This window comes from Lineus longissimus, chromosome 1 (genome assembly GCF_910592395.1).
Source record: "Lineus longissimus chromosome 1, tnLinLong1.2, whole genome shotgun sequence".
NCBI lineage: Eukaryota > Metazoa > Nemertea > Pilidiophora > Heteronemertea > Lineidae > Lineus > Lineus longissimus.
In genome coordinates this window covers 12,218,635-12,242,679 of record NC_088308.1, presented here as the reverse complement: position 1 = coordinate 12,242,679, position 24,045 = coordinate 12,218,635, and the positions used below count along the sequence as shown (strand labels likewise).

The 24,045-nt window shown below is 42.9% G+C and overlaps 3 protein-coding genes across 3 annotated transcripts in view; 1 reads left to right on the top strand and 2 right to left on the bottom strand.

The window, feature by feature from the left end:
• The window catches only part of LOC135488387 (cleavage and polyadenylation specificity factor subunit 4-like), a 40,596-nt gene that overhangs the window by 4,388 nt on the left and 12,163 nt on the right, over positions 1-24,045 (top strand). The gene's annotated exons all lie outside the window — the stretch shown is intronic.
• Positions 6,138-9,762, bottom strand: LOC135496581 (uncharacterized). Its single transcript, XM_064785948.1, has 3 exons — positions 8,255-9,762; positions 7,832-8,014; positions 6,138-7,022 (listed from the first exon to the last, which is right to left on the bottom strand). Exons 1-3 carry the CDS (start codon positions 8,492-8,494, stop codon positions 6,138-6,140), a joined length of 1,308 nt encoding a protein of 435 aa, XP_064642018.1. The 5' UTR covers positions 8,495-9,762.
• The window catches only part of LOC135488395 (ADP-ribosylation factor-like protein 6-interacting protein 1), a 79,984-nt gene continuing 76,794 nt past the window's right edge, over positions 20,856-24,045 (bottom strand). Inside the window, exon 6 of the mRNA XM_064773002.1 lies at positions 20,856-20,993. Within this exon, the coding sequence (XP_064629072.1) occupies positions 20,881-20,993 (113 nt within the window). The 3' untranslated portion in view covers positions 20,856-20,880. The remainder of the gene's footprint in view (positions 20,994-24,045) is intronic.

Genomic DNA, 24,045 nt, shown 5'->3' with positions numbered 1-24,045 from the left:
CTAAGAGTTTTCGATCTAAACTTAAGTAATATTAGCTTGTCCTCGGAATCACTTACCATCATGACAAACACCCCACAACTTGTGTTATCATCCTGCTTGCTACACATGTACTTTGCCACAGTCCATTCAGTGTCGTCACCGCGTGCAATCATGAATAAACTGCAAGTGGAAACAGTGAACTTAATGGATCTGACTTTCAATGCATTCTGGATATGAACTTTTGGTGCAATATTGTAAGTTAGTTTTCATGCATACCAAATGAAAATGCAAATCGCAGCAAGTTCATCACACAAAAGTAGACCCGAAAGGTACTCACCTCCAAGATGTTAAGTACAACTCGAATCTTCTGTCAGGCAAATCCAGTGAATCCAACACACCAACGGAATGATTTACCATATCAGCAACTAGGAGAACCCAGTGTTCATTAGTGCAAATGGGCAAAAGAACCCATTTGAACTTACTCAGTGGAATCTGAAAATACACAAAGAATGGCAATGACTGAATGAGAATAAAAAACTCAAAATGCCACATAATTTTGGGGGTGTCTGATACATGTTGGGGGTATCTGATACATACGGCTGTCTGATACATGTATTTGCTGTAAAATTATTGCAAATCATGTTTGAATCATGTGAAGCAGAAAGCATCCCTGGAATATTTTCATCCTTTCATCAAACATTTAGTCACAATTCTGCCAAAGTACGTATGTTTGTATTGTATTGTCATGCCAGTAAAATAACAGTATTTAGATACAGCAGAATGAACAAAACTACACTACATCTGTACCTGCTTATATAACCAAGAAGATGTGTCATTCTTCTCCCACATCACGGCCAGGAAGCTTGGAAGAACATGAACTGTTGGTTTCTCCATATTCACTTCCTTCGACAAGATATCAAGGTATGCATGGATGACCTTAAAATTGAAGAACAAACAGTTGATGTTAAACAATTCATGAACAAATTACGGAAGGGGTAGCCATTATTAGTAATCAAGTCTCGTCCTGCTTCACCAAATCATTCTTCACTTTTCAGGACCGTATGTAATTTACAACATGTAGTCACGCATACACCAATACAGTTTTGTTCCATGTGATCAATGAAAATCATATATTTCTTAGTCCAACAAGTACATCAAATACATACCTGATCATTTAAACACGCCTCTGGTTTCAGTGTGTTTAGGTCATCTCTCTTCAAACTGTTGTTGCCGACATAAAGGTTGATGTCTTTTCCCTTATCTGCATCAGCTACCCTTGTGTAGTTGGCATAGTTATTCATGTGGTTTGGGGCTGCTTTCAACGTTTCCAACATCACTAATGGGTCAATTTCATATTCAAACGATCTGGTAAGAACACCAGAAACCAACATCAGCACATCTACATCAGTCTTTTCTTTTTTGAACTGCCAGGCAACGTAGGGGATTGTTTCAATTATTTCTTCCTCGTCGGTAGTATTCAGGAGGGAGTAGGCACCAGTAACCTGGCTCGACAAGAGACTCTTAATACTACGAAATGCAGACCTTATCCCAAGTTTGAGGCACTCGTCATACAAACTGCGTACAACTCCAGTATCAAGCAGCTCACACTTTTCTAAGAACTTCCGTCTCTTTTCAATCTTGTCTTTTTCTGCAGCCATTTCAGCACCTGTCTTACTCTTCACCGTTTTAGCCTTCTTCTGCCTACACCCAGATTTGGTCTCTTTTCTCTTTTTTGGCCCCACAGGTTTCTTCTCAGATTTCTTTGTCTTCGGCGTTCCAGATTGCTTACTCCCCTTTGGACGGCCTCGTACCTTCAGTTTCACAGGCAGGTGAATGTCTGGTCTATTTTGTAGTATTTCAGAAAATGAAGATGGGGCAGCTGTCTTAGCTTCACAACTCAGGAGAACGTTTAACTTCTGCAAGTCAGACTGAGACAGGGTGTTGTTGTTGCTATCAACGTTAAACTTGTTCAAATCAGGCAAGGTGTTGTTGTTGCTATCAACCGTATCCATGGGGGAGTCAACAGGCACGTCAGGACAGTATTCTTTCAGATCAGAATCAGCAATTTGTTCACCGTTGGTTGAGGAGTCGTTTTTGCTATCAATAACCATGGGGGAGTCACCAGGCAGGTCAGGACACTTTTCTCTTTCCACTACTTCTACCTCAATGTTCACCGAGTCTGATGATTCTTTCACTTCAACTGCATTCATGGCATTCTCAATGTTCACTGAGTCTGATGATTCTTGCACTTCAACTGCATTCTCAACGTTCACTGAGTCTGATGATTCTTGCACTTCAACTGCATTCTCAACGTTCACAGAGTCTGATGATTCTTGCACTTCAACTGCATTCTCAATGTTCACAGAGTCTGATGATTCTTGCACGACTTCAACAACCTGAAGCGAACTACCGCGGACTATAAGCTCCCGTAGACGTTCAAATTGAGCCAAATACTGATCGAAGACTTTCTGGCCATGTTGCGCCATAGCGCTAGCAATGTCTTTGCAAATAACATTCGCGCGACTATACTTCTGGTTCCAATTCAGGATTCGTGTTTCCTTTGTCTTCTTTAGAACAGCAACAGTGCTGATTGTGGGTCGGAGCGTGGCACTTTCAAACATAAACATCTGAGAACGTAGCTTCCATCGTTCACCAGTGAGGGTATCACAATACAGTAGAACAGGAGAGGAACATGCTTGCTGTTGTTGCACAAAGAAAATGTGCTTACATGGCAAGAGCATGGTTGATGAAAAGGTGCAGGAACAGGAGTTCATATCTGAATTCACCTTGTGGAATGCTTCACTGCTCGTTACATGGCGGATGTCAAATCCATCTTCTACTCGTTCACAAGCATACTGTCCATTCATTAGTTTCATTTTGGAAATAGAGTCAATAATGTGCTTGGCAGCATATGGCGTACAGCTGGCATAGATGGCCCTAGTGGTTTCATTCATTTCGGTGGTACAATATGACACTGAAGACACTGAAATAGATTTCTTGTGCATCATCTCCACTTCCTTCAAGTTACTGAACTTGATCAAATGTTCCATGCAGGATGCCATAGAGTCCGATGATTTCATGACCATCTTCAGCTTTTGGTGGAATGACTCTAGCCTGTTCGTCGTGCGATTCCCAAGTGTCACTGCCTCTTTTCGCCAGGCTGCAACCCACATCTGCCTGCAATTGTGCCAGTTCTTGGCATAATATTGCAAAAACTTTGCAGGGGCGATCTTCTGTAGTTCATTATGCAGTTTGTCATACTGAGCCTCAGTTGTAGCGAAGGCAATCTTTTCAATCAACACCAACAAATCACTTTTCTTCTTGCTGCCAGTTTTAGCGTACGACTTGGTCTCACTGCTCATGGTTTTGAAAACATGGAACAGGCAAAGATGTATTGGAGATTTTGCAATGTTTCCTCACCCAGGGATTCCTTCCATGCAGCAAACCCGGAATCTAAATTGGCAGTACATTCATTCCCCACGAAGAAATGCGCAACAGGTATGCTGCAGCCATACCCATCCTCCACCATCAGGGTAAAAAGAGGCATCTTGGTGGAATTGACCCTGTACGTAGCATCGACCAGTAGAACCTCAGGGAACTTTCTAACAGCCTCTTTCATAAATGGCAGCTGAAGAAATAGACAGGTTATCTGTCCATCGTCATCAACTGTCAACTGGACGGATGACCCAGGCTTTTCTATCAGCACCTTGTCTAGCACCTCCATCAGCCGGCACAAATCTGAAGCTCCCTTCGTTGCTTCTTTCTTCAGGCGTGTCTTTAGATTGTTGATATCAGACGGCTTCAACATCTTCCCCGAAACCTTGGTCATCATGTCCCTGTACATCTTCGGCGGAACGGACAAGTTCAACATAAGCCGTCCCAATTCCTCCTCTTTCTTTTCCAGTCGACGTACTTCTGGATATGACACAAACGTATCCTGCTCCAACAGGTGGTTATGATCGAGTGTGGCTTGGCTGATTACGAGGCAGTCATTTTTCCGATCTGTAGTCAGTAGGAATTATACCTATTCCAAGTGGTGCGCCATCACATGCATGTTATGCTGATAAGATTGGGGGATGTTGCGAATCGCAACTTGCACAACATGCAGAGAGAGCGCACTTGAGTCCCAAGCAGACAAGGGAGGGCGGGTTGGGTAAGATCACACTGTCCTTGGAATAGAATCCCTCATCTGGAGCACAGTTTGTTCCTCTCCGACATCCGTTCGTCACATCCGTCCCTGTCGTGTTCCAAACAATAATGACATTGCCGCTCAGCTCACGTGCACATGACGTCACCCCACTTTGGAAATATACCTATTCCAAGTGGTGCGCCATCACATGCATGTTATGCTGATAAGATTGGGGGATGTTGCGAATCTCCACCCACACAGACTGACTACGCTAACCCCTGCCCAGCAGGTATGCGTGTTTTATACAGAGTTTTATCCCAAACTCATCCCCAAACTCATACATATAAACAAAGCATAGAAAAACAGGAAACAAGTAAAATCAACTATATTTTGGCTTTATTACGAAATAGGTTTTAACACAAAATAGAATTACAACTGCTCTATATATATATGTACTGGACTGCCTAGGAAGACTGCATGCAATTACTGCTCCAGAGACCGTATTAATCTTGACTGTGGGTAGCCTGTATAACTGCATGACACCGGATACCCAGGCCTATACTCGAGAAATTACAAACGTGGTAAGGCATTTGGTAGACTTCTCTCATTGACAAAATCCTGTTCAGCCTGAGAAACAATATTTAGATTGTGCATAAGCCTGGCATTCAAACGGGTCTGGTTAGAGCAATCTGCCCTGGTATAATGCTTAGCTGATGCCTCTGAAGCCCAGCCAATATGTTGCATCACGGCGCCTAGGTCCCTCCCATCACCTGTGGCTGCGTGAAGAGATATTGCGCAACCTCCTCTGAAGCTGTGAGGGGTTTCCCCCTCGTCAATACCAAGGGAGCGCAAGTAGAATTTAAGTCTAGCGTATATCGCTTCGTATGAGAGTGGCTTGTTTAACACTTGGCCTTTCCACACTGGACGGAACAGGAAACCACACCCAAGATTGATACCAATGGACTTTGCCACAGAAAAATACCTTTCTATAGCCTCCACTGGGCATAAAGATTTGTCCTGACACCTTAGAACCGAGAAAACCTTGGGCCTATCAATTCTGGCTGTTTTACCCCAGGTGTGCCTGATAAGGAAGCCCTCATGGTTTGGGAGTTCCTTCAGTTCTTGACAGAGCATCAGTCCAAGATCGTGGGACCGGTCGCCCCCAAAAAATAAAAGCTTGAATAGGGCCTGGTCTCTAGCAAAGATAAATGATTCGGAAGATTCCGATTCTGATTCCAAGTGACGCTCTAAGTAGAGCGCCAACAACCTTAGCTTCGATATGAAAATGGGTTTGGCCTGTTTGGAGGTCACATGAGCCTTGCTCTGTTCCACTTTGACTTGTTTCTGATAAATGGATATATCCTCGGAGATAGCCGGGTTACCAAGGATCTGACCCCAGGGGCGGCATCTACCCAAAGCTATGAAGATGGATTTCATCTGGGAGATTTTACTTACAACTGTGTTATAAGCCAAACGTAGAGGGTATGCGCAAAGAGGTTTCAGGTCTGTCATAAATTCACAGTCAACGTGCTGAACCGGAGTTTTACCCTGGGAATCACATGCCGCCAGGAAAATGTTGATCCCTGTTCAAAGTTGTCGATGCAGCCCCAGAAGAGAATTTCTTCCCTAAGATCGCCCTCAAATTTTGATGGGGGACCCTGACTTCAAAGCCTTTGAAATGCTGGCAGCCATGATCCGGATGTATAGCCTTGCGACTGGGATACACAACTTAAAAGACATACATTTGCCCATGAATTTTTCCATAGTTTTGACATGCACAGCTTCCGACTCTAAAATGGTTTCCCGTAAGATCTTGAAATTCTCCCGTTTAGCCTCTGGGATGCTAAACTGTCTCAATTCAGAGTGAATACAAAGGCCAAGGTGGATCATTGCTAAGACAGGGAACCAGAGGGACTTATTCTGTTCTATGAAGAAACCCAAGAGGTCAAGGATGGCTGCATTGAAATAAATGGACCATCCGATCTGATTCAATTTAGATGCAATGATGGATTTCAACGGGCCAAGGAATCTATCGTCGAGGTACTGAGTTGTAATCATTCCACGGAGACGCAGGAATGAACGTAACCTGCATCCCAATGGTCTGGTAGATGTATGGCGATTCCGACCAGCCAAATGGCAGAACCGTGTACCTTAGGTACCATCCAGCAAACTGTACCCCAAAATAGGTTCGCGAAGCTGGAGATAAGCAAACTCCTAAGTAGGCTGATTTTTCGTCAGACGACGCCATAAAATCCCCTTGATCCAGTAGGGAAGGAAGGCGAGAGAGACCCTCAAGAGAGAACGGAATGTGGCGCATCCATAAGTTCAAAAACTGCTCATTATGGCAGAGCCTCTTTTCCCTTTTGCCATCAACCATCAGGAGAGGCATCACAAGATGAGGGGGGTCTACTTCTCCAACCTTTCCTACTAGCTCAAGCGAACCATTACGCAAACCTTCCTCTAGATGACTCACGATATCCTCTTTGTGTTGGGCACAATTTGGCGCGTTATGAAAGACCATTGCCGGGGGAAGCTTTGAGTCATAGAATTCCCCTTTGAAGTAACCCTTAAAAGGTTGAAAGAAATCCACTATTTCAACTTCGTTGAAAATCCACTTTTCCACCAACTTAGAATCTTTATCATTAACCTGATCGAGCAGTATGGACCAGTTTTGCTTTTCTGTGTGTAGCTGCCCCGCTACGAACGAATTAGGGTCTCTTAGGGAGAGTGAGTCAAGACAGTCTTGCCAGTTTTTACCTTTGACATCCCAAACTTTTAGTAACAGCACAGTGGGTGAAGAGAGAGAGGGCACCGAACCCCGACACTCGGTCCGCCTTGGTGACCTACGTTCGGAAGTAGCTTTTAGAGGATCGAATCCGGTGTTGAGTTCCCATCTGTCGGGTTGGAACCTCGACTGAAATTCAGAACAAGGAAAGGTCACCAAAGCGAGTGCCAGGGTCCGACCTCTCTCTCCCGCTCACCGGGGTTCAGTGTGACCCCATAGAACAGGAAAAAGAAATCCAACCGAAACACTACCTTAAAGTTTACTGAAAATTTTCCCAACTGAGGCACAGTGGTATCAAGACATTAGGCACTATATAGTTTTACTTGAAGTGATGACGTTTGAAGTCAACAACCAGAGGCGCTTACTACAAAATTTGTTTCAACATTACTTCTTCTTTTGACAGAAATGAAACCAATTATTTATGCTCAGATTTGACTTTCGATTGGAGATTTAGGGGGCAAGAGGCCAGAAAATGCTCAGATGACCTACAGAGGTAACACAACCTAGAGAATCCCCTGCCCCTGCCCCTGCCACGACCTCTAAAGGATGAACCACCATTATTTTGAAGCAACAAAGGTATAAGTTGCATAAGAACGTCACTGCTTTCTTTTGGCTTGTCCTTACTATTCTTGGGATCGTTATCCTTATCAATATCTTTGTCTTGAGGCTTCTCCTTGGCATCTTTCTGGCCCTTTTTTAACAGACTTCTTCCAGGCGTCAACTGCAGATTTGGCTTTCTTAGCACCCTCAGTACCCAAAAGCCGTGTTACAAGCCCATGTAAGTTACCAGATTTATCGTTCTCCCTACTGACCTTCAGAGCCGTCTTGTACAGCTCCTTGTCAGTATGATCAGAGGCTACAGCCGTGTCATAAAGGCTTTCGAGGGAGGCTAGGAGGACGCCATTTGGGGTTGTGGTCCGCAAAGCCAAGGTTCTCACCTGAGAGAGGGCTGTTTGGACTGATGTGCCTTCTTGCGTCTGTCTTATGCGCTTGACCTCCCCTTCTAGGAGTTTTAGACGTACTGCTGGATCCTCATTATCAGCGTGAGGGGCCGGGACATTGTTATTGTCAGCTCCCTGCTCCACGTTGGGGGGTGCCCCTGCAGCGGCTTCTGGGGCTTTCTAAAGGAACGAGAGAAAGATCAGTTACTAATGATGTTTTGTATTGACATTACATTATAAGTAGGAATCCTGCTCGGGGCCCTGCCCGACATGTCGTTCATAGATTGGGAGAATAATATATCCCCAGGAAAAGGTGTTTTACCACGGCATATATTACCATAAATCTGCCTTTTTGGGGGGGGGGATGACCCATGCCCGAGCTGTCCTCCACTTATTAGAAACCGGCAAGCACTAACTTACCGTAATGTCATACCCAGTAAGCTTTTTGAATTCACTGCCCAGGTCGTCGAAAGAATACGATGTAAGAGGGTATCTTCTTGACAGACTGGCGAAATTCTCTGGATCCACCTCGTCCGGATGAACTAAGCGCGCGGCGACCGGGAACATGTCTCTGCCACGTAGGGAGTGTCCCTCCTTCAACCATACCGCCGGTGTAGAGGGGTGGGCCGAAGCAGTACGATCCGAGCCTGAGGACTGCATCTCGCGGAATGAACCCCAGAGTGAAAATGAGCTATGAATGTGAGGGCCTCCAAGTTGTATAAATTACCTCGTGTTCGGGTCACGTGATACATTCATGTAATTTCGGACAAGCATCGGAACCATTTAGTGCTGGCGGGTATTGTCTGGCCCTGGGCCTTTGTCATTTTGGCTGATCAATTCTATTAAGCTTTTCACACCTGACATGCCTGAGGCAAGCTTGATTACAACATGGTTACACGATGAATTGTTGGCACATGCCGACTGAATAAAAGTACTCTGTCCATTACTGGTCATTTGAACAATCGATAACGATCTATCCGAAGGATTAATTGGGCGCTTATTCAATCTCCACTAGTGGAACAATGTAACGCATAGCAAGGCCATCGTCTGGATTTTGCAAGCCCAAGCGTTGTCCCCCCGTACTACCATGTACCTATATGGTACTCCTCACAGGAAGAAAAACCGCGTAAATGCTGCTCGAGATAACCCTGGCACACTGCCCATGGTGAATTCAACCATGGACCTATTATAGGTCCATGATTCAACATACGATATATAGACTTCTCTAAGAGTCCGATCGAGTCTCACACTCAAAGTCTATCCTTCGCCGTAGCAACTGACATAAAACGTTGTCTTAAATGAATCTGTCACGAACGGCCTAATAGACCACACAGAAAGGTCTCTCCTACGACTAAGTCAGCTGCTGCCGCAAGATTACCAACTAAATTCCCAGTCATATATCAAGGGATAAGCTCGAGCACAAAGTCAGGTCTCACAGAGTTTATAATCTTCAGAAGCAGAAAACTGCCCTAAGATTACCCAGAGCACATAGCAGGATCTCACAGCCTATCTTTAGAAGCAGAAACACTGCCCTAAGATTACTGTCTAGCTTCCTTCCCCAGACACATAGCAGGGGGACGACCTAGAGCACATAGCAAGGTCTCACAGCCTATCTACAGAAGCAGGAACTGCCCTAAGATTACTGTCTAGTTTCCTTCCCCAGACACATAGCAGGGGAATGACCCAGAGCACGTAGCAAGGTCTAAGCCTACGGTCTATCTCGAAAACAAAATGTCTTGAGATTACCGTCGTCTAAATGCGGGTAAAACCACGGAATCGGTATATACTCACCCAAAGGTATAGGCCTACTACCCCAACGCCATGTAGGAACTGTGAAGCTGATGTACGATCGGAGAACCGATCGTGACCTGTACGGGCGGTGTTCCAAACAATAATGACATTGCCGCTCAGCTCACGTGCACATGACGTCACCCCACTTTGGAAATGACAAGGGCACTGTTTTCTGTATGTCCTGAAATGAGTCAGAACGGAAAACCTTTTGAATCAACTAGTCGGTTACCAACAAGCTTTTTCATACCAAAATTGTCATCCGTCAATAATCGAAATCTCGCACAGGGCAGGCAATTTTGGCCTACCTACAGAACAGGATCTAGGTTATGATGACACAGTCACGTTCAATCTGGGGTTGTAAATTTTAGCCCACCAATACTACCCTAAGGCCTTCGCACTTTTAGCCGCACACCAGTGCCATATTACGGAATGGGATGACTGCAGATGGTAGGCTAGGCTACTGGCTACACATTAACTCCATCGTGTGGCATGATGACCATGCCAGTGCCAGTGGCCGTTTTGACCATTAGGGCCTACTATAGTAGTGCACGTGCGCAGTACGTGCTGTGTGCACTGTAGTGTAGGCCATATAGTGCATGTTGTGTGGATGTAGGCCTAAGCCACACCTAGGCTACATTCATCAATAATAGGCCTAGGCCTACATATGCACACCACATGCACTTACTTCTGACCATCAATGGTGGTGCATGTGCAGTGAGTGCTGTGACTGTGTGCACTGTAGTCATATGCACACAACATGCACTTCTGACCATCACTGGTGGTGCATGTCACGTGCAGTGCTGTGACTGTGTGCACTGTAGTGTAGCCTGTATGTATAGTAGCCTAGTGCATTTTTTGCTTTCTCAACTGTCCTAGTAGCCTAGTGCATTATTTGCTTTCTCAACTGTCCTAGAGTCTGCTATAACAAATTTTGCAAATGTTTCCCGCTCGAATTTATTCAGATATTCTTTAGAAGCCGCGAAATGGCTGAATTTTTGGCCGAGAGACAGCGGCTCCATAATGTCGTCTCCCGCCATGTTGTTTCTTCTACTGATCACGTGGGGTCGGGTAAGGCTAAACAGTGACCGCTTGTTGGGAGACACGCGCTTGGCAAACCGGTGACGTCACGGTCGGGTAATGCTCTTACAGATTATGGCGCTGCAGACACGACGGTCGTGTCAATAGTCACTTCGTAAAAAAAAATGTCAGTTTATCATCCCCGCCCGCATCACTTTTTTGACCCGCATCAAAAAAATTTTTATTTTTTAATTTTCAATTTCAATCACTAAATTAGGTTTTCAGCAGGTAAGAATTGATTCACTATCTATTCAGTTGCATTTCTGATGAAATTCTCTTTCCAATGATACCAGACATGTCTACTTTGGTTCATTTTAATCAACTGTTATTCACTTTTATATGAGGAAACTCGCCCCAGCGTAGATGACGGCCGGCGGCATGCCGAACGGACGACGATTGATTTGGCGCGAAAAACGCTACACTCATCAAATATGCCAAACACCATTGACACATCAGAGTTTTCAGCGTAACAAACAATATCACAGTGATTTTAGATAGTCAATGCTGTTTTACAATACTTTTCAAGGAGGTTCAGAGGAATTTGTTGAAAGATTTTGTCTTCAATTGCCAAATTCGCGCCTTTTTCAGAACACGTGCTCTTCCGGCGCTAAATGTATAGCGCGCCTCTCATGGCGCCTCGTTGAACTAAATCTTCCACTTTTTTATACTAGCTGCCAGAATGCCGTTTGTCGTGTTACAGATTGTGCATAAAGCACGTATTTTGAAGGCGTGGTACGGAACATCTGTCCCGCCTCAACCCACAATGAGTGACATTTATTCTGAGTTTTCAAGTGGCACATGGAGATTCCTTATTACACCTCATTTCCAGAGGAACCACTGTGCTTTGAATGTGGTACAGATGAGGATTTGTGCATCTATGATGCCAAGAAGAACTTCCCATTGTGTGAAAGGTGCAGGGGTACTGGAAAAACCTTCCAGGAAAGGCAAACAAAGGCCTTTGCACCTCGGGGGGCGGGGGAGACTAACTTTTCACTTGTGAGAATGACGTCAGGCCTGTAGGACAATGAAAGAGGCACCAGGGTGTAGTTAAGCATAAATTTATAGCATCAATTTCATGTTCAATTGTTCATGTTGCTTTCATTTAAATACCCGTTTCTGTTCTGAAAAAATAAAAAATAAAAAATAAAAACCGCCCTCCCTCATCACTTTCTTCAGAAAAAAGGATGATAAACTAACATTTTTTTTTATGGGGCCTTACAATTAAAATGAAATGGTATTAAGTCTCGATTTTCCTTAGATACGCACGCAAATAGCCATGTGCACTTCTTAGAGCAATAACAATAATATTGTCGTGGCAGATAAACCAATTCCAAACTTGCTCCAGAAGTGCCGCACACCAGCGCCACACAACGTCAATTTGGGGAGCTTCCATTTTTGCGGAAAAGCGACACCAAACGTCTATTTGAGTTATTAACAAAAAGCTGAAAACACGACAATATATGTTTATTTGAGATACGAGTGCCACCAAACGTCATTTTGAGTGTATGTCTATTTAAAAAGCGACACCAAACGTCTATTTGAGTTATACACAAAAATCTGAAAACACGACAATTACAATATATGTTTATTTGAGATACGAGCGCCACCAAACGTCTATTTGAGTTTATGTCTATTTCAGATACGACACAATATGTTAATTTCAGGTACGTCTCCGTTAAAACGAGCGCAACCAAACGTCTATTCGGGTCATAACACGACATAAAATGTCTATTTGAGACAACCTCTATTTATGCGGAAATAACCGCCCATAAGTACGTAATAAACACAGTCACAGTGCATGCGCTTAAACCATAACATGACATGCATGAATTGTAGTTTTAACCCTTTCACTGCCGGAGGCGCACTTCTGCGACAATCAATATTATTCCCTTTACTGCCGGAGGCGCACTTCTGCGACAATTATCCATACACTATAAAACCATTGAAATTTCGTTATTGAGCGTGGTTAGCGTAAAGTTTGATAGATGGCGCGGTAGTATAATAATAATAATAATAATAATTTATTGATAAACCTCCAGTCGGAGCAATAAAACATACATGTAAAAAATTGAACAAACTACAATATACATTAAAATGGAGACAAAATGGACCTAAGAAGTAAATGGCATTTGGATTTGCGATTGTTTATTGCACTGTTTGATAAGAGTGTTCTAATTGAGTCCACAATTCCGTCCTCTACACTATAGCCGCACGTACACCACCTGAAAATGGACCACCAAATCTTGGTTCGCGAACCAATGCCGCACCATCGAAAATCCACCAAGCGCTTACACCAGCGCTGCAGCTAGTTATAAAATCCGGCTACAGATGGCGCGCAAACAATAAGCAGAAAGCGCCATTTCGAAAACGCCGCCTGGAGCCGAACCATCTAACTAGCTAATTGCCGATCCATTTGCGCTTACACCACGACAAAGCCGAGCTTTTAACAAGCCGGGCGAATTTGGACCATCAAGCTTGGTGGGACAAATTCGCCCGGCAATTTGTATCGGCAATGGATTGCCGAACCAATTTGTCGCGGCAATGTGGTGGTGTACGTGCAATTGGTCCACCAATATTTCGTGGTGTAAGCGCAGCTATTGTCTATGTCTCTTAGGTATTGCCCCAAAAGCTACCTGTACTGGTGAGAGTCCAAAGCGACACACTCTGTGTATAATAGATCCAGGAACATGGCGCGTTAGCAGGGCAATATCTCTGGCCGGGCACTTAACAGATAGAATACGTTTTTGATAAATTAGTGGTCCTGTCAAACAGTACAGTCTTGGCGTCATCAATGCTAAGCGCCTTAAGCAGTGAACCATGATGAGAGAATTTAGATAGACCAAAACATTGTTTGATTAAGGAGCCCTGTACCTTATCTAACTTTTTGATATCACCATTACTTAAACATATTGAGTTTAAACCGTAAAAGAGAGAAGGAGCACACACACTTCTCCAAAGTTCAACCCTAGCCCCTGTACTAAGACCAGGGTAGCTCAAACCACAGCCGCTCAGACTGTAGTACGCGTTCCTACATGATCTAATACGATTTTCCACATGGCGCAAACCGCTGGGGGATTTTTCAAAAGCAACACCTAGAATGTCCAGATAGTCCGAATTCTCCATTTCTGTCCCAGAGAGTGACCATTTGGGGTCGTGTTTAAGGATCTTCTTACCAATAACCATACACTTGGACTTTTTGATCCCAAAATTAAAACGCCATAGTTTTGAGTAGTTCGCGCAAATATTAATTAGATAATGTAGACCTGGCGCTGTAACACTAAACAGAGTTATATCGTCTGCGTAAGCAAAGCACCTTAGAATATAAGCACCAATCCGTAAACCACCAGGGCCCTCGTTGCTGAGGACTCTCAAAAGATTGTCAATGAAAATGTTGAATAGGAGCGGAGATAGAACACTTCCCTGCCGGGTTCCTCTGGTTATTGGAAAGGCTGAACTGCTGTAGCCATTCCAGCGGATTTGTGCGTTTAGTGTACCATATAGTTCATACAGAAACATCCACTTGTCGACAGAAAATGTATCGATCAGCTTGTAAAAAAGCCCGGCATGCCATATTTTGTCGAAGCATTTCTCCGCGTCCAAGCTGCATGCATACAGCGTTGAGTGTTTTTCTTTACAGTACATTGTCACATCATTGAGCATTACAGAACAGAATTCCGTACCTCGGCCATTCCGAAATCCATACTGACTATCACTTAAATCAATATCGCGAGGTGTCACAAGCAACTCAGCTAACTTTGAGAAAGTAGATCCAAGAGTTATCGGCCGATAGCTGTTCGGTGAGTTCGGGTTTAACGTTGGCTTTTTCAGTAGCGGGATAATATTCCCAGTTCTGAAACACGTCGGGACAATATGCCTCGATAGGATTGTGGTATATAGTGCCGCTAGGTGATTAACCAGAAGAGCGGAACAGCCGAACGCTAGCTGTTCCGTGGTTATGCAGTCCTTTCCTGGGGCGCATCCCTTCCGCAGGCCAAGGATCGTCTTATGAAGTTTTTGACGCGACAAACACACTGGCAGAACAGAGTTTTCATGTTCAGCGTAGTATTCCTTTACTCGGGTTTCTATGTCAGTTTGCTGACTCGTCATGTCACTTTCATCGTCTGTCATTATGTTTCTGAAATGATCCTTGAAATCGTTAGCTGTTAGCAGGGACGGAACCTTTTGTGATTTCCGACTTTGCCTGATCGAATTCCGGAATACACGACTGCGATTAAGTTTGTATTGTTCCGCAAGCTTCACAACTCGCTTATTTAGATTTTGCCGAATGAGAAGACGGGACGTTCGACGAAATTCCCTTTTCATGGTTTTGTAACAATCAAACACTGGACCGCTACGAGGGCGGCCGTTATCGACCCACATCTTCCACCAGAAAGATTTTCGCTTCTTTAGTTGAGTCATTTCGGGACACCAATATTTCCTCGGCGGTTTTTCGACCCGTTCACAGTTAGATTCTTTTAGGGCACCATGCATGGAATCAATGATAGTGTCAAAGTGAAGATCAATTCGAGACTGAATAGAGTCACGATTTTCCCCGGGGTCCACAGAGAATATTGGCACGCGCTCCAATTTTTCCGTTAGGACCTCAGCGTACACACCTTTGTTTTTACTCCAGTCCTGCTTCGGAAAGGGAACATGTAGGGTTCCAAAATTTTCTGTGGTTGTCACTGCAGCAGTTTGCAGTTTGAATACCATTGAAATTGGAAGATGGTCACTGACGTTATGACACTCTTCTGGTATGATCTTGCACTTTGAAACAGAAGTAATGTCATGATTGAATGTCAGGATATGGTCTATCCACGTATAGTTCTTTGATTTATGGACAAAATACGTGTATTGTATTTGTTGTTTAAATTTAAAATCTGCGACACTAAGTTCATTCGCCACTATAAAATCGTACAGAAGGATACTATTGGCGTTATGACATTTCTGCCTCACCCAGTTGCTATCAATCCTTGCCTTCCTGGGAAGTTGGGTGTTAAAATCGCCTGAGGTCCATACTCATCAACTAAACTCTGCAGCGCATCAAGAGTTTCCATATATAAGGAAAGCTGTTCAGAGTCACCAGACTTAAAGTACGGTAGGTAAACGTTGATCACAACCTGAATCAGTGCTCCAGATGTATTGTGAAGTCCGACGGCAAGAATCCTGTCAGAAGGAGAGAGGATCTCACTGCTGCTGAAGTGAGGGTTTGATTTCACAACCACAGAGAGACCCCCAAAGGGCCTGCCACTATAGTTCGCATCGGTTTCCGTCATGCTGGATTTAGAGTAAACGGCGAGATTACCAGTGCTACTTATCATACGAGACACACTGTCGAGCTCATTTTGTCGGAGTCATGTTTCGCTGAGACAAGTTATATCATGGGCTTTAATAAGCTCAGTTACATATGCATAATTCGGTTGTAAGCCTTTACAATTAAAAGACACGAGCGATGCGATTATATTTAGCGAATCACTAGTATTCGGGTCCGTATCGATATCCTGAGAAGCACCTATCGTATTCGGAATCATACTGGGCGAATTCTCTGACGCACGAACGGTTATCCTCGGATCCGTAATTCCGGTATCCTTGTCTATCCTCGTATCTGTGGTTTTGGTATTCCTGGGAATCGTAACGGATTTCTTCGGTTCTGTGGGCTCTGGATTCATCTGCGTCGTATCCACGATAGGGTTGACGTTTACGAAACCACGAGTTTCCACGACTGTTGCAGGGTTTCCGAAATCGATGCGTTTGCTCCCGGTCGACAAGTTTCCTGCTGGTGTATCGCTGCGTTTTCGGACGAAAAGGCATCTTCTGCTGATTGCCTTTTGCACGAAAGGGCCTAACAGTTACACCGCTGGGATATATGTCGTTATCACAGGCATTTTCGTAGTCAGACAGCACAACATCAGCTTTGAGTATAGATGGTTCAGCAAAACATGGCGGATGGTTTTATATTTCGATGTTTGGAAGTTTATCGAGTAATTTGAAGCCAAAATGACCAAGAAACTGACTGTGTCTGAGGTCCTTGATGAGCTGGATATAGCATGTATAGTGAACGATTCGGACTCTGGTGAGGAGTTCGTCGATGATGATGATTTAGATCCTGACTTTGATGTAAATGATGAACAAATTAGCGATAATGAGAGTGTGTATATTGTGTTTTGCCAATTACATAGTTTTTTCAAAAAAATTTTCGTCCTCATTATAAATTCAAGATGGCGGTATGCAAATTAGGGCAAATTATGGTCCCATTTTGAAGAGTAGGCAACACTGAATAACTTTTATACACATTGTTTTGCTCTATCTCCAGAGGCTTTCTCTCTACAGGGTGGAGAAATATCCATACTCAAAATCATGTTAAAACAAAGAAACCTACCGGCAGGTGAGGTAGTTAAAAATTAGAAGCTACCGGCAGTGAAAGGGTTAAAACTTTAAGAAGACAATAAAAGAAAAAAATACTTCAAAGAATTCTTTTACCGCCTTAACTCTCTCATCAGCGGCCATTACTCAGAAAAGACGTATTCGTATCAAGTTTCCAGGAAATCAGTGGCCCACTATCTGACAACTTGAAGGCATAGCCAGTTATACTTTTTCGATCTTCCGAGTTCGCCCAATCGGCGTCACAAAAACCAATCAAGTTCAGATCTGGAACTTTTGTGAACAATAAACTTTGGTCTGAAGTAGCACTCAAATACCGGAAAACATGTTTGGCCATGGCCATGTGAATTGATGTAGGATTCGACATGTTTTCAGAGAGTTTAGTCACAATGTAACACAGATCAGGTCTAGTAGCTGTCATCACAATAAATCAAACTGCCTACAATTTCTCTGTAGAGTTTCGTATCAGTTTTCTCAGCATTGTCTTGGCAAATCTTGTTCACATTCATATCACAGGGTGTGTACTTAAACTTGCAATTTTGCACACCAAACTTCTCTAGTAACTTACCAATGTACCTGGATTGACTCATTCTGATTGATTCATTGTCTTTCTTGAACTCAATACCCAGAAACCATGAAATTTCACCATTATCAGTCATACTGAATCTTTCTTTCAAACTATTCTTCACTTCTTCAAGTTTGGATGTCAGATTTGTTGCTATGATTATATCGACTACCCAAATAACCACAATGGTCATTTCGGTCTTTGAATGTCTAGTGTATATATATGGATCCACAAGTGACTGTGAAAAACCTTGACTTTGCAAATGAGAACCCGAAAACCTTCTGGCTGGTCAATATAGAGAGCTCTCACAATCAATAGGCGCATTCAAGTATGCTGCCTTCACATCCATTTGATGTACTGTCCTGTCATACTGTGTTGCTATTTGCATCAAAGTTCTGATTATAGAAGTCATTCGAGCAGTGGGTGAGAAAGTTTTAGTCAATATCAGGCTGTTGAGAAAAACCCTTAGCCACATATCTAGCCTTATACTGTGTATCACCATTTGCTTTGGTCTTCACAGCATATACCCATCGACCTCCCACTGTCTTTCTATCGGGTGGCAGAGTTGTAATTTCATAAGTGTCACTCACTTTCAATGCTTCAATTTCAGTTTCCATCGCTTTTTGCCATTTTTCAGATTCTTTACCAGAAATAGCTTCACTGTATGACTTGGGTACATCAACCAAATTGCAACAGTAATGTACAGTAAATGTGTTAACACTTTCATCAACCTCGTCCCCTACTAGAAATTCATCAAACCTTTTGGGACATGACCGGTTCCTACTAGGATATCTACGACTGGGACTTGTACTAGTTGAAGTACTTTGTTGTGTTTCATCATCAGATAGAGAATCTGGTTCTTCATTCACAGAAAATGGTTTGTCTCTCATGGTAATCACCTCATCATCAACCACACAATTTGAGTTGGGATTTTCACAAGCATTGCTACTGGGAGCATGTTCATTCGTAAACTTAACACACCTCACTTTCTTCACAGTTTGATTCTGTGGAAAGTGGGTATGCTGGACTACCTTATCCAACAAAAATGCCTTTCTTACTCCTAGCATCCAATTTCTTAAGATTCTGGACAAAAGTGTAGCATGTACTGCCAAACAACGATTTCTAGTATACACTGACACCATGACTGCATACATCCACAAACACTTTGGCAACCCTGATTGTAAAAGTAAACACCTTGCCATATCAAACAAAGTACGCCATGATCGCTCCACAGTTCCGTTTTGATGTGGTGAGTACGGTGCAGAACGTTCATGCTTGATGGGGTTCTTAACCAGGAGTGACTCAAATGCCTCAGAGGTAAATTCACCCCCCTGATCACTCCTGATGCATTTTACCAATCACCAGTGAAAGCCAAATCAATAGATGGAAATTGGTTAAAATCTCGAATGAATTTGGAGGCCATTTCGAAACCAACTTGATTTCGAAGACAGTCTAAAAATAGGTTTAGGGATTACATCTCCTCGTGAAAACATGTCATTGCATGTTACATGTGTAAACCCTGACAACAACGGCGCCATTTTGTGCAAAATGGCGCACTTTTTAACCTCGTCAAAATTCCCGTGACAATAAAAGAGCATCAAGATTTATTTTCTTATCTTTCTGAAATTAATTACAAAAGAATATTATCAATCACCAATGGAATGACCCTATTGAGAAATTTGATGTAATTTTTGTTTTTATTTAATCGTTATCGGTCACTTCTCACATATTGCTGCCAGGGGTGGAAGACTTTGGTAAAGAACGACTCTGGTGAGGAGATTGATTACTGCACGTGACAATAATATTGACGGTGGAAGATGCCGGCTCTGCGATTTTCTCATCAATAATGTCCAAATATGACTTTATTTCTTAGTTGATTTCGAACTTGGTGCATATAAACACTGTACAGCTACATTAAAAATACATTAATTTGGTAGATTCTGTAGATACATGTTCACTTTTTATAAAATTTGCACACAGTCCTAGCGTTTTTCCGGGTTCTTTGATATATACAAATGTACATTTCCACGTGCTTTCATCTACGCAGTATTTCTGATATCATTGCATCGACGTATATATGGCGTAAATCCGATTTTCTCGGCCAATATACGTCGATGGTTCATTCGACTAGCCCATAATAGCCTGATAGGCCTTTTGCCAGATACGCCACTTAAAAGTTGGACCGATCGAACTAAGATTAAATGAACTAACCTTGGCTTCCCCTTCCCGTGCAAACTACAGCAAAGCCATGTAATGCATGCATACCGATCGCAAGCATCATGTTCAACGTCGTGAAAATAAAGCATTCATGCCTTGAAGTTGACCTAATGACTGGCCTTGAATAACATGTTATTTTGTAGAAAATCGACATTTTTACCCATGTGTTTGGCATGCGCATGACTCTATTGTACGGCTGAGTCATGCGGGTGAAGGTCATGTGTAATTCATGTAATGCGGCCAAGAAAGCGACATCAAAACTGTCATGTTGATTCTCGTCCCCAGGACGAAACAGGGCGATATACAGACCAAAATTCTTGCACAGTCCACACCTCGGTAAATCAAAGATGCAGTGTATAATCCTAAAACTTTTGATTAAATTATAAAATTTGCAGAAATAATGATTGAATTGTAACGGGGCGGGACACTGACGCATCGGTGTCTGCTTTTTCTACCATAAGAGCGTAGCAGTAACCCGCCGTCGAATCACATGAATGATAATTTATTCTGCAAACTTCTGTCTCGTCCTCTGTTACCATGGCGCTTCCATCCGAATTTGTGTTGTGTGGGAACAAGGTGAGGTGGCGTAAGCTGTTGGAAAACTTTGTAAACACAAAAACTTGGGCAAAATTTCAATAATTGTTTTTTTTAGCAAACTTTAACTAAATTTGGCGGGGTTCAACGTATCAATTTGTTTCTTGCAATGTTTTGAACATGATGCTTGCAATTGGTACGCATGCATCGGGTGGATTTGCTCTAGTTTGCACGGGAAGGGGAAGCCAATGGTTTAGTTCAATTAATCTAAGTTTGGTCAGTCTGACCCTAGGACTAGGTGGCGTATGCCCTTTCCAGTATCTGGCAAAAGGCCTTTAGTCGACCTCACAGTCACACCAGTCCATGCTGGCTGCACATCACTAATTGACCAATCAGTGTGGATCACTTTAAGAAATCAATGCATGGTCTCACTGTCCAGTAGGGATGCTATCTGTGCTTGCAGAATGTAGTTCCTCTAATATCATGAATAAAGTTGTTTCTGGCGAACATTCTGATGAACTTTGAGGCTCATAGTCATAGTCATAGTCATTTGTTCACGGGGTGGATTTGGGGATCCAATTAACCCGCTGAGCCCTGAAATATGGTGGATGCATGAAATTAAGACAAAAACGACCCCCAGAACCCTGAAAATTATCAGGGTCATGACCTGTCAAAAATTCAATGGATTTATGCCCAAGGTGAGGTCTTTCGGCCCTGTAAATATAAGTTTGGGTTAGAGTGACATATTGGGAAAAAGTTATGGCAGTTGATGTCTAAATGGAGATGGCTTAAAATCTATTAGTGGTTTGTAGCCTGCTGGCCAGCGGGAGCCCGAACAAACTTGATTCGAAAAGGCAACAGGCTGGGCACCAACCAAAAACATCAAAATACCCTGACAATGCAAGCTAGCCCACCATTCGATCGCTATTTGTACATTCTAATATTGACGATGTACACTCTGCTGCATGCAGATTCATGTTTCCTACCACTTCCTTTCCCGTAATTTGATAAAATCCCCAAATCGAGCACGTTGTCCATCTAATTGCCATTTGCATTTCCAAATTAAGTTCAATTGTACTCGAGGTCAAGACTCATTAACTTGGATTTAAGATTTGACCTACACGGAAATTACCGATCAACTCCGAAATTTTTTTTAACCTCCCTTCCAGGCTCATGTCCACTACATGAAATTTAATTTAATTTTGTCACTGTGCGAGTTAGGCTAAGTTGCAGACTGAAAATGGAAATTAAGATTATTGAAAGGTATAAAAAGACTCTATATTTTTGGAAAATATGATAAACAAGCGGGGTTCCCTTGGACTTACTTACCATAAAAAAGAAATGAAATCGAAATCATGTTCGAATGACGTGTCAAAATGGTGTCGTTGAAAAATGAAACATGATATGATTTGAATTGAACACGAAAGTTCATTTTGGTCTGAGTATTTCTGTATCTGGTCCTTAGCATCCATAACAACTGTCTGTGTCAATCAATTCATGGACCTGCATTTCAGACCTGGATGCCAGGTTTCAAAATCATGTGGCCTTCCACCATTAGGTGACGCACAGGCTTCCTGTCTATTAACACCTTCAGCTACACTCCTTTATTTTATTTTATTTTTTGGTTGAAAAATGACCAAAATAACCCCCTTTTCCAACGCCCCCCGACCCCCTAAAATTTCCCGGTGTTGGAACAGCTTTATTTTGTTACTCAGTGGTTTGGTCTTTTCAGTTCCTACCTTGCCCTGAAGATGGCGATGGCGTAGTTCTTTCATGAAGTCCATGAGACTCCGATAACCAGCTCAAAGAGGGGGGATTTGGGCCACGTAGATCTACGTGGTTTGGCGCTGAAGGTGTTAGTAGTTAGCTATGTATATTAAATTTGTCAAAGGATGTGTACATTTGACATCTTTCTCTTCTAATATCAATTTACACTTATTTAATGGTGAGGCTGGTTATTACACTGTCAGTGTATTTTGATGTTTTTGGTTGGTGCCCAGCCTGTGGCCCTTATAAATCGAAGTTTGTTTCGGCTCCCGCTGGCCAGCACTGACTGGTGTGAGGTCGACTATGATAGACTCGTCCATTCACTCATTACCGAGACTGGTACTTGATGGCATTTCACTCGTCATGAACTAGATTTGGGGGGGGGGGGGAGCGTCTGTAAAGCAAGAAATAAGAAATGTATTAATAGAAATGAAATAGAAATGATATAGAAATTTATGGGTGTTTATAGAAAGTGGAATCACCATAGACGGCATTTGGGCCTTCGGTCTTCCTTGCTCATCCCTTTGTTTGTCCGCTCTTGAAAAAATATGAACGGTGAACTACAATATCTTCTACTTCGAGGCCCTTGGTCTGCTCTTGATGAAATTAACACTGGTGGAGTGGTGGAGTGATACACTAATCTGTAATATGACCCACGGCATGACTGAGAAATGTTGCCCTAATAGCCAATATATTGCAACAATGCTCACTACTCTTCTCGGCTGATTGTTTACTGTGTCAGTATGCCTAACATCCAACCTTAGAAGTGTCAGACAAAGTACGCACCGAGTCAATGTTGAGGCACACACCTTCCTGGGTAATGTAATGCATGTCATTTGCAGTGGTTATGGGGAGCCAGAAACTGTTCTCCCCATATCCACTGCAAATGACATGCATTACATTACCCGAGGTGAGCACATGGTCCCTGGACCATTTCATTTGGCACTTTCAATTCCATAGAATGTGTTCGATAGGCATGACAATTGCACATTTTTGTTTAGGATTTGTATTTTATTCTTTTAATTCCTTCTTTAACCTTTGATAAAGACCCCCAATCCTTCATGCATGAGCTGAGTTGGCCATAAAGACCCTGACTGCATTGCTGACTGTGAGGGGTGTTCGCAAAGGTCACCAGCTGTCTGAAAAAAACAATCACCTGTAGCGAGCTAAAATTAATCTTCAAAATGAAAGAATTTAACAGGAATTTTCTAGTAATGAAAGCAAAAAAGCCTATGTTGCATCATAGTTCACCCATACATTGTGAAAAAGAACGAAAATAAATTAAAATAAAAAAGTTACTTTTTGGACATTTTTAAAATTGTTTGTTACATATAAATGAAGATACAGGATTAGCTGGTTCCAAACAGATGCATGACCAACTAGATTTACCATTCTCTGCTGAAAACCGCATTCAATTATTTTATTCTATCTCAGTGATATTTTAAAAAACCTGTGGACATTTACTTTCTGTTAGGACTGTACAATCAAACGAACCTAGCAAAGCTCTCTGGCCAAAAGGCCTCTTGCATGATACCGGGAGCAGGACAATTCCCCCCGGACAATTGCCCCCCGGACTATTCCCCCCCAGACAATTCCCCCCTGGACGATTCCCCCCGAGGACGATTCCCCCCCGAGGACAACTCCCCCGAGGACAATTCCCCCCGAGGACAACTCCCCCCGGAAAATCCCCCCCCCCCCAGACAACGTCGGTCACGCAAGATGATGCCAATGATGATGGTCATCATCAAACTCGAAGAACAACTTTATTCAGAATTTTTAAAAATCTATACATGCTACCTGTACATGTATTTTTCATCGAAGAAGCATATACTTTCGCCTTAGAAGTATGATAACTCACAGAATAAAAATCGTACCGATA

What these genes read in the sequence shown, in the direction of transcription:
- LOC135496581 (XM_064785948.1), bottom strand. Translation starts at nt 8,494, where the DNA reads ATGCAGTCCTCAGGCTCGGATCGTACTGCTTCGGCCCACCCCTCTACA. An exon ending in TTACTGGGTATGACATTACG is followed by an intron (nt 8,015 to 8,254) that starts GTAAGTTAGTGC and finishes TCGTTCCTTTAG; the next exon opens with AAAGCCCCAGAAGCCGCTGC. An exon ending in TCCAAACAGCCCTCTCTCAG is followed by an intron (nt 7,023 to 7,831) that starts GTGAGAACCTTG and finishes TCTGAATTTCAG; the next exon opens with TCGAGGTTCCAACCCGACAG.